Here is an 11445-nt window from a genome sequence, read left to right as displayed (position 1 = left end):
AATATACGATAAGTTAGAAAAATATTCTGCAGGTACTTACTACTTACATTAAAATTGAGGACCACATTTGTGAATCTAGTTATAAAGTCGCTGTGACAGCCATGCTAAACCTTAATTTTGAAAATATTGTGATCTTATGTTATTACGTCTTAGTTTTTAAGTGCTTCCATTTTCAGATAGTTGCGGAATGACGTCATTATATTTGTACAGCATTATTTTTTTTACATTGTCTGGACGCTATTATCGCCGAACATATGGCGCGGGAATGAAGTCACGGACGCGACGTTTATTTACAAGTTTTCCTGTACAGTCCTGTGAAGTTCTGTTACCTATGGTTTATATTATGCTCTAGCTAGGTAGATACTTTATGATGCTATAGTAAGTAATAAAAATTAAAAATCCATCGATAGGAGTCGCTTCTAAGAAGCAGGGTATGGTGTATGAGATATTTAAAGTACTTAAAAACTTTGTTCTTAACCTAATAAACATAATACTGGACCTACTACTTTAATGTTAAAGTTATCTGCAAAACATTTTGTTTAATCGAGTCATGTCCGGTGTCCGCAGTAGCCAATACCTACATGTACCGTTGGATTATAGTATTGTTATGCGCTCGAGTTGTACGAGTAACTTTACTATGCTGCCTTCGTAACTTAGTGCGGCCGGTGCGCGTGCCCCCAGTTTGCACCGAAAGCCCCGCGAGTATCGTAGGTACAAAAACTGGTTCCATTCGTTGTAAAACGTTACTGGATTTTAATTGCCGATACGTCTCGCATACTCAATCTTTATTGACTGATCTGATTGACCTCGTTAAAGTTTTGGAAACAAACTATTTACGAAGGATATTGAGACGAATGTAAGCTGACCTTGCAACAAGGTTCCGCCTGGTAATTTTTGCAAGACGTTAACAGACACGGTGAATTAGTGTTTGTTAGTTATCATTCTGTAGGTTAAGAAGTGCTAGCTGAGTTCTGTTAGTAATAGCAATCAACTTACGTTTAAATTTGTTCGATAAGCTGGTGAGAAGGAAGTAGATTCTTATAAAACAAATATAGGGATTACTAAATTGTGAATCATTGAGTAGTACTTTAAAACGGATGTTGAAGTGTTTTTAATTGTTGTAGTAGGCAGTTGATTGTAAGTAATTTGCGTATCAGTGTGGCGTGAAACCATTCGTGTCGGGTACCTACTAAATGAAGTGTCTTCAATGAAAGTAGGAAAGCACGCTGGCCGCGGCAGAACCCGACCGGCTCACCTTGGCGCGCGCTGTTACGCTAAAATACACAATCTAACCAAACAGTGAAACAGTGCGTCCCATTCGACGGCATCAGTCGCACGCCGCCCGCACGCGCGCGAACTATCAATCATTTTATATATGTTCATACATAACCATTCTCATACCTTTAATTGACTGTAAATGATATTCTAAATTAAGTGCCTTAAAAGTGACTACTTAACATATTTTTAAAACAAGTGTGAAGTGTTGTGAATACTGAATTGACTGATTCGGATTGTCTGATTTTAATCTTAGTGCCTAATCTTAATGATGTAAGTAAAATCTTACTCATACTTGAAATAGTTCCATTAATTATGACTCGAACTCTTGTTAATTGCAACTTCATTTATAATTGAAGCGCCTGCAGTGAATGTGAAGGCTGATAAGTTCTTTGACGCTTCTTAAGAGACTGTTTATGTTTAAATGAGGCACGTAAACATTATTTTATATCATCAACAAGATACCTAAAAAAAATCAATTTAAAGTGTCCCCTAATACCTGTGTATTGTATTAAAATAAAAAATCTACAATAGAATAACAAGGTAACTCATTGTCTTGCAATAAATATTTACATTAAAAAGTCCCTCTGTCATGCTCATGCTGAATTTCTGAGAAACTGCGGATAGGATGTTCTAGTTACATTACCTATCATATTCCTGTTCCAGTGTCACCTATCATATTTCACTTGCTCGAAATGCTATCTGCACATAATCTGCCTACCTTACTTTTGACTAGGCTCTCTATCTGTCTGTACCACTAATTAATTCAAGGTCGAGTCAATTTTGTTAAATTTTTCCAACTGATCTAAATGTATTTGGAACGTTCCCGTGAATCATTTCGTTTAAACCATTTTTAATGCGTATATTAAAAAGATCGCTAAAGTGACGATATTATTGTTATCTGTTCTCTTGTTTGTTTGTAAAACGGATTTTAAAATACTTAACAAAATTTGGAAATGAGTAATGTACCCGATAAATAAACGCGTTCTTTTTCTTTAGTTACGTAAAAACCTTTCTCAGTTGCTTAAAACTTGTTTTTTGTTTTTGATTCGGTATAATTTTGCAACAGCTACTTAATTGTTGAGTAATCTTTTCACTTTCCTACTGGTTGGTTTTAATATGTTGAGTCTTGAGTTTGGTTTTTTAACAGTCAGACAGTAACTTTAGACCTAGACGAGAATCACCCAGTTTTGATTTTTTAAGAAATTAATTCAATATGTTTGAAATTCAATATTTAATGAACAATTTGTGCTTAATTAAGTACATTTGGCAGCTGTTATTACTGTCACTTTGTTCTTTATAAATTACCTAAACGAGGACTCACGAGAAATGGTTAATGAAACTTGCAAAACATGATGTTATTATATAATGTGATTCTGCAGATGTAGATAATCTATAATCAGTCAAAAATAGTATTTTATGTTATTTAAGAATTATTTAGTTATTATTTCGGCCTTTGCTCAGCATTGGGACAGAATAGGCTAATAATAATAATTAAGAGTGACAAATATATGCACGGGAATAAATGCGAAAAATTACCATAAAATATTAAACTAAAATCGGTACAAATTATAACTATAGTTATACTTAAATTCCATGTAGAATGCGTATATGATATGACACACACACAACTTGACTGGTTTACTGGTCGTGGTTGTGCAATCCACGTCCTTAGGTTACTGATACTTGCTGTCGGGTGGCGCTGGGTATTCCCCGTATGCGAGTTTACTTTATAAGGGCATTTCTCTACTAATTGGAAAAACGTTGTCCTTGGCTTTTTTTTGAAAAAAAGTTTTGAGATAAATGTCAAAGAAAAATGTTTCTGTGTTTAAAACAACCACATTTTTTAACTTGTCTAATATTAAACCAAAAATGAAACTACCTAATTAATTACAAATTTTCAAACACCACAAAAATAGTCCCCTAGCTGTCCCTAACCCAGAATTTGATAAGTATCAGATAATATTAGCCATGTGTTACATCAAGACTGTTTTTTTGTAGTCGGTTCAATTTTATGTTATATTTTTTTTCGCTTTTTAGTGTAAATAATCTAAGATACAATAGTTTAATATCAACTGCTCGTCACCTTTTGCGAAAGATTGCTTTTTCCGAGGCTGAGACGTTCATTATTGAGGAGTCCTGGTGCTTCACGACCCGTTTTAACATATGCATTACGAGGAGCATAAGTTGCTTAGCAACTGTGTCAAAGTAATTAAAATTCAACCCGTGAAATACTTGTAATTGAGTAGTAACTCCGATGGTCAACTGCGGTCTTCATCATCCGTTCCACTTCACCAAATGATGATTTTCAAGAGCAAATGCACGAGAGAGAACAACATTTGAAGAGTTCCCTCGATTTCCTTGAGATCCAATCATCAGATCCTGATTTGGTGCTTATGGGACCTAATTGAAGACATTCCTAGACGATCGCAAAAAAAAATTTTCAAATCGGTTTATAAATGTCGGAGTTCTGAGGTAACAAACATTAAAAAAATAAAAAATAAAAACACCCGAATTGATAACCTCCTCCTTTTTTGAAGTCGGTTAAAAACATATGGTTTTGGGCAAAAACATCGTTTTCCTATAGCGATGATTATGATTGCCTCTAATCCATACATTTATTATGTCAGCAGACTGAATCGTTGCTGTACAGTCAAGGTCAAAGATATCTTTACACTTTAGTACCTTGTCACTGAATGCCTTCTGTCAATTTTATACAAAAGTTCCAACGTGAAGTGACAGTGACCAACGTGATATACATAATGCCACTTAGAATTAGAAACCAAAATGTTCTGTCGAATACCAAATTACATCGCTTAATAGATTCGTCCTATTTATCGTTTGCTAAACACATCTGACATGAAAACAAAAGTGTAGTAAATAGAGAAACACACCAGAGGCCATTTTTGAAATTACTTGAAAACAAAATTTGAACGTGGTAAAAAATTGTGTAAAATTAGATTTACGAATAAGTAGGCAGTAGAACATTTTGGCTCTACTTGGGTGCTCTATCGTTTGCCCGAATGTATCGTTTTCTAGAATTTTTTTTGCCTTAAAGTAATTTATTTCTGAAATACAAATTTCTTCAGAGTTAATATTAAACTAACCTAACCTAACCTACTGCATTATATATGATGAAATTAAAAAAAAACCTGAAAACAGCACGGTTCTATATATTTTATGGCAAATGTTGGTATGAAAAGTGAAATTCGGGTAAGTAAAGGTAAACGCTCTACTTGATTATAGTAATAGTACAACTAATATTAAAGACTGGGTTACATTCTGGGCAAGGCGTACGCCAAAACATAGTTATATTTTATTTATCAGGTATGGTAAGTCTATTAACAGACTTCATTGATATCAACATGACCGTAGGTATTGTAATCTAAATCTGTATTTGTATATTATTATTATTAATGTCTTTATTCAACCTTTAAATCGTCCGTCACCATTGAGTCGTAAACAACTAAGCATGTACTATAGAAAACGACTTAACATTTGCGTCGCCATGCAAAACATCAGCGAAATAAGGCCACGAGCCCCATGACCTTCTGCGCCATATAAGAATAATAATATACAGGTGCTATTTAATCTTTTTATTGCGAATAAATAGCCCTTGTGTTACTGCCCTAGTTTTTTGACTCGACAGAAGGGCTCGGAAGTAAGATTGAAACCAAAATCGTGACACGATTCGACATAGAGTGTTATAATGCAAGAGAGTAGCGTGACACATGACGGTGCTATCAAGCTGCGCATCTCAATTCCCCCAATCAAGATTAATTTGTCTCATTAGGAGCAGCGCTTGACAGTCTGCACTGTCTCTAGGCAGTTGATTATGTTGCGACGTTCATCAAATATCTATACTGTAAGCTGCAGTATTGATATTGAAGTAAATAGTGATAATAAAATGGCAACATCACAATGAGTAATTTTAATGAGAATCTTAAGATTACCGTGACAGACACTTATCTTTATCAATATTTGTACAGTTTAGACTTATTTTACGCGATAAGTGACGCGTAAAGCACTTGTAAGGATTACGACAATAACGATAAAATCAGATGTAGCAAGATTGTGTTATGATTATGACTGAAACTAGTTCAATATAAAAAAAAACTTCAGTCAGCAGCAGAAGTAGATGATCAGGTTGTAGTGCCTAACTTATCTAAACACGTTACTCTCTTGTTACCTTGGCAGTAGAGTCGTGTGTCGTGTGTAGATCATTAGTAACCGCTCATCCACCTTTGCTGCTGACTGTGCATAGGATAAGACCATATTAAAATCTAATTATTGCTGTAATACTATACCGATAAGAGTATATATTAGATTAGAAGACTAATATTATAAAAGCGAAGTTTGTAAATCTGTTTGTTTTTTTGTTTGTTACCTCTTCAAGTCTAAACAGCTGAACCGGTTTAGATGAAATTCGGTATGATTACAGATAATTTGAGTCCCGGGGAAGGACATATGATAGAGATCCCGGAAAATTGGATAGTTTCCGCGGGATAACGAGAAACGAATTCTACGCAAACGGAGTCGCGGACAACAGCTAGTTAAGAAATAATATCTACAAACTTAACTTTTTATCCTAAGTAATATTATTTTATTTTATGGTAGGTACTCTTTACTTTTAATTTTAAGATTTGATTGCCGATTGAACTAAAGGACATTTTAGTTGCTGACTGACATTCGTGCCTCCGAATTTCTTTGCACTAAGTATTTTGCGTACCCTAAACTCTAAAACCTGCTTACTTTGTGGAATTCTTTACTTTCTTTTATAATATATGAATTCTGGCGCATCATGATTCAATGTCTAAAAACGTATACTTGGTTTGGATAGGTATTTAACTAAATTTAAACAAGCTTCAGTTGCCAGATTGGTAGATAGTTTAATGCGGGAATTTCAATATTTAGGACACTAATTGACGTTGTTTTGTTTACATTTAGTTAAATACCTATCCAGTTTATTGCGGGAATTTCAATATTTAAGACACCAATTGACGTTGTTTTGTTTACATTTAGTTAAATACCTAAACAAACTAAGTATAGCAGGGGCGGCCAACCGGTCAATCGCGATCGACTCGATCGCGACTATTAGTCCAGTCGATCGTGGCAAGGCAAAAAATATAAATACTGAACTATGCTGTTTCATTTAAGATTTCAAGAAGTATGTAATTGGTAGATAGCACAGGGTTTCGTCAGTAAACAGTAGATCTTGAGTCTAATCAAGTTGGCCACCCCTGAAGTATAGTGTAATCTAATCACGATTTCATTTCGAATATGTCTTCTCACTTGTTTTACTCTGTGTACGTCTGTTGGAATATGAATAAGTGTTTCTTTAAAAAAAGTTTAATGTGGCGTTTACTGTACTGATCACAGTGTGTTTAAAAATGTACAAAATAAAATATGAATAGTCATATACTTTTATAAGCTAGAAGAATACCATACAAGTTATGCCGTTGTTGTTGCAGGAAGGCGAAGTGCACCGGGGGCGTGCAGGATGCCGATCGCCCCGCGCGGCCCTCCGCCCTTCTCAATACATCCTTACCGCCCGCTACGTAGACGACATAACATTATCCTCAAGTGTCCTTTAATAATATAACGTATAACTTTTTGTACGCCAGTTTTATACCGACCTTTAAGTATAAGTACGCACAGTGTTAGTGTTAAGTGTGGCGCAAGAGTGAGTGTATGTGTGTCGATGGTGCGGCCGACATGGGAAAGTCCTCGGCGAGAACACATGGCCAAGGTGAGTGATGTGCCTCGGCCTCTGGACACCTGTCCTCAAGGTCATTCTTTGGTATATTTTGCTCGAATATCAGTGTATTATAATGTGTGATTATTTCTCATGCAATGCAAGGTTGATGAGGACGTAAAGTGAAAAATCTATAAAACATTACTTTATTACACTCTACAAGTATGTATTTGCTCGCATCTGCCTAAAGTGCTGCTGTCATACATGCTTTGTAGTGTAGGTCGCTTTCGTTCGTTCACCAAAAAGTTGAAATGTCTCGCAGATAAATTCCTAAAACTGATGAGGTGTCAGAGCCACGACTGCTTGAGAGAAGACAAACCGCTGGACTAGCACGGTGTTTAATGCACACTCGTATATCATATGGAATTGTGGATATAATGTAACATGTAATGTAACCATGTCGTTAAAACCAGTCTACTCGTTGGCAACAAAACTTGTTGTCTAGGGCGTCCTAATGGCGTTTCTACTTGCTTAATGTTTATGTGACTTGTTACAAAGGTAGAGGTCTAAACTAAATGTCACAGCTAAACTAACAACGGTTACGTAACAACTAGATTAACGACTTTACTTACGCATGTTTTCGGGGAAGTAACGTCCACCGTCACCAGTCGAAACGCCTAATTATGGTGCAATTAGACCTGACAGCCGCCTAAAACTGTGATCGAACATTTCGTTCCAACTTTCACTTAGAAGGTGGTGCCTCACTTGTCTAAGCAGCAGTTTTGAATTTGCCGGACTGAAGTGCAGCAAAACAAATCCCACTGATTATTTTCATTCAGCTTCAGCGGACTTAGTTTTAAAATCATTTCATTCGAAAGTAATGAAAAAATGTGCTGAAAATCACATACACGTAGAAGTAGTAGAAAGTTCCAGCTCTAGTTAGTTTTTAAGTTAGTACCTACAACAATACATGGATTTTTAAAACTTTTGTTTTTTGAGAATTGCGATTTTAAAAATCGGTTCTCAGTACTTCCCCCCGGTGGTGTCTGCTATCTTATGCCGCAAGTGTACCAAACCGGAAATATGTGAAGATATATTCGAGCAATTGGCGAGGGTACATTAAACTAGATTATTTACCTTAAACTAAATAAAAATTCTAATATTACGCAAAAATCTGAAGTAGAAAGAAATATCACTATAGGTAGAATGATAGGACATTGTAAGTAGTCGTCGTTGTTATTCTCATACTAGCTTTTGCCCGCGGCTTCGCCCGCGTGGAATTCGGTTATCGCGCGCTGTTCCCTCGGGAACTGTATTTTTCCGGGATAAAAAGTAGCCTATGTCACTCTCTAGCCCATAAACTATCTCTATGCCAAAAATCACGTCGATCCGTCGCTCCGTTTCGACGTGAAAAACGGACAAACATACACACAAACACACATACTTTCGTATTTATAATATTAGTATATGGATATAATAAGTAGGATTAGTAGGATAGTCAGTTACCTGCTTACAGATCTAGTGAATAATGTTTTTTCATCGTATCAAGATACCTAAAGGTAAACCAAAAATATACTGTCAAGAGGGCGCTATTGTTTTTATTTATATGGCAATAAATATAAATATCACGGGACAATTCACACTTATTGACCTACTCCCAAAGTAAGCTTAGCAAAGCTTGTGTTATGGGTACTAAGCAACGGATAAATATAATTATATAGATAGATACATACTTAAATACATATTAAACACCCAAGACCAGGATAATGAATAGATTTCTTTTTCCCTGAATAGAAACACTGGCATAGATAATAGATCGCTCGTTTTTGGCTCGAAATTAGAACTTGTGAGTTAATTTTGCTTAATATACAAAATGTACACACCCAAAATCATATTTTCTCAAGTTTTTCGCGATTCCCAAGGTCAAAGAGTCGAATTGCTTTAAAATTCCAGAGAAATAATGCGTTGTTTGGGAGAAACGTGTCAAAATGGTGTTGTAGAGCGCCATCCTGCTCTGTCCCGTTTTTTTGTCCCGTTCTGGCGGTTCACTTTTATACTATAGATTACAAAAATAATTAAAATAAATAAAAATGAATCGTAAAATGTGTTGCTAAGCGCAAAACTCGGGAACGGCTGGACCGATTTTACTAATTCTTTTTTTGTTATGTTCGTTATTGTCAGGAGAAGGTTTTTATGGAAGAAAATTTAGAAAAATAACAACGGGGGCGAAGCCGCGGGCAACAGCTAGTTATTATAATATAAAAATTAATCGTAAAATGTGTTGCTAAGCGCAAAACTCGGGAATTTCTGGACCGATTTCGCTAATTCTTTTTTTGTTGTGTTTGTTATTGTCAGGAGAAGGTTTTTATGAAAGAAAATTTAGAAAAATTACAACGGGGGCGAAGCCGCGGGCAACAGCTAGTATAAAATAAAAAAAATATCAATTTGAACAAACTCCAAAAAACCGGCCAAGAGCGAGTCAGAGTCGCGCACCGAGGGTTCCACACTTTGTAGGTCAATGAATATAGTGCACCTAGTCCTGCTCCTGAGTAAAATGTTCGCAGTTCGGGGTAATTTTAGATGGTTACTGCATAGGCAGACAGACGTATAAAAAAATGAGATTTTTGGTGCAGAGGCTTATTTTTATTATAGCTACCTTCATACCAAGTTTTAATTTTTAATTCCAATCTTTCATTTCATATTAATTTCGACTTGATATTCCTGAGAAAAGTGATCTTCACAGACGGACGAACAGACATAAAGTTAGTGATCTTATAAGGGTTCCGTTTTCGCCGATTGAGGTATGCAACTCTAAAAATCGCGGAAACAACTTTCTACTGGTCTGTTGAAAGTCGGTGCACGAGCCAGCAGCTGAGTGGACTTAGTTACATATCTTCTACCTTACCTACATAGGTAAAGACTATCTATTGGACTTAGGGACTTGAGACTTCGAACAGATTAGAAGAAAATTAATTGTGTTTATTTTGGAGGAGTTTTTTTCCCGCTTTTTTGCGTAAATCATCATTATGCATTGTAATTAACATTAATTGTTTAGCAAATTGTGTTAGGGTAATCGAATCGCCACCCGTGAAATACTTGTTATTAAGAAGTTCCAATGGCCAACTGAGGTCTTATTCATCAGTTCTATGTTCCATCAAATGGTGGTTTCCTGGAGCATAGGTGTCCCTACAAATTTTGAAGAATTTTCTGGATTTCCCCAAGATCCGCTCATGAATTTCAAACTTGGTGACAATAAGGCCTAATTGGAAGACAAGGCCTTATCGAACAAACCATAAACGGAGGAGTTCTGTTAAAAATCTATGAAACACTTCTGACCTTATAACACATTTCATATAACTTTTTATATGAGCTCTCCAAATCGCACAATTAGCTTACTATGGTTTCGTCTTTTGCAGCTATTGTTACGTGAAATGTTGAATAGTGCATTCACAATCAAAAAATGAGTTACCTAGTTGTTAAAAATTGGTTGAGTTATATGTCATTGCGGTTATGCTCTGCATGCAAAATGAATCTACCAAAAATGCTACGTTACGTCGACATAATTTAATATCATGTTATCGTTTCTGGGCTTCGCCTTTGCCGCAAAGTTATGTGGAAAATATATGTAGACTTTTTGAGATTACGAGCGGCTAACACCGAGATGAAACGGCAACACTCAGTAGGGGTGGGTGGGTGTACGTGTACGGGCACGGGATGCGCGCGCCGGTGTCGGTCGTGGAGCGGCGCTAGTGTGCGTCGGCACGGTGCACGCGAGTGTCGGCCCTGCGGCGGGTCGGAGCGCGCGTGGCCAGGTGTCGTGGGTGCGGGGTGGGCGGCATGGCGCGGTAGCGCGGATGTGCGCGCGCTCGGAGGCGGTGGAGCTGGAGGTGCTGGGCGCGGGCGCGGACGGCGGCGAGGCGCGGCCACCGCGCCCGCTGCGGCTCTCGCTGCTCGACCTGCTCGGCAAGCTGGTGCGGCGCGAGCCCGCCCAGCCGCGCCGCCGCACCAGGCACAACCATCGCTTCCGTACATTCGTCTCTTGCGGTTCGTCACTATCGATTACATTACACTAATCCCGTAACGAAACCATCGTATGTCCTACGTTACGTTATTAGCGGCCTTCCGCCGTCACTAGCGACGGAGTTGTTTTTGTCATGTTTCGTGGAAAGCACGCTGGCTACTATTTTGAGCGATACGAATATTTGCAATGAATCGCTGGATGCTTTGGGCTAGTCCGGCGAATGTAAAGGGAATAGGTGATTGGTGGTTCACATGTTGGCCAAGGTTAGAGGCGGCGCGCCCCCGCACGGTCAACGGCCGACGACGGCGCTTCGGCGCTTGGAGTATGACCCCGCGCTGTTTGTTATCGATTGCTCGCTTATGTTCTTTGCGATATTTCAGGATAACGTAAAATGCTGAATTTAATCTCGCATCTTGTCGTTATTCGTACCTTAACAATTTTTCGATCATTCTAA

At 37.5% G+C, this 11445-nt stretch overlaps 1 protein-coding gene across 1 annotated transcript in view; it reads left to right on the top strand.

Annotated features, from left to right (window-relative positions):
* Nucleotides 1-10737: 10737 nt before the first annotated feature.
* The window catches only part of LOC141439758 (probable phospholipid-transporting ATPase IM), a 53169-nt gene continuing 52461 nt past the window's right edge, over nt 10738-11445 (top strand). The window contains exon 1 of the mRNA XM_074104125.1: nt 10738-11014. Coding sequence (XP_073960226.1) covers nt 10825-11014 — 190 coding nt within the window. The 5' untranslated portion in view covers nt 10738-10824. The remainder of the gene's footprint in view (nt 11015-11445) is intronic.

The sequence above is a fragment of the Choristoneura fumiferana genome, chromosome 21 (assembly GCF_025370935.1).
Source record: "Choristoneura fumiferana chromosome 21, NRCan_CFum_1, whole genome shotgun sequence".
NCBI classification, from domain to species: domain Eukaryota; kingdom Metazoa; phylum Arthropoda; class Insecta; order Lepidoptera; family Tortricidae; genus Choristoneura; species Choristoneura fumiferana.
The sequence above is the reverse complement of the archived record's forward strand: the minus strand, read 5'-3'. Positions and strand labels throughout refer to the sequence as shown.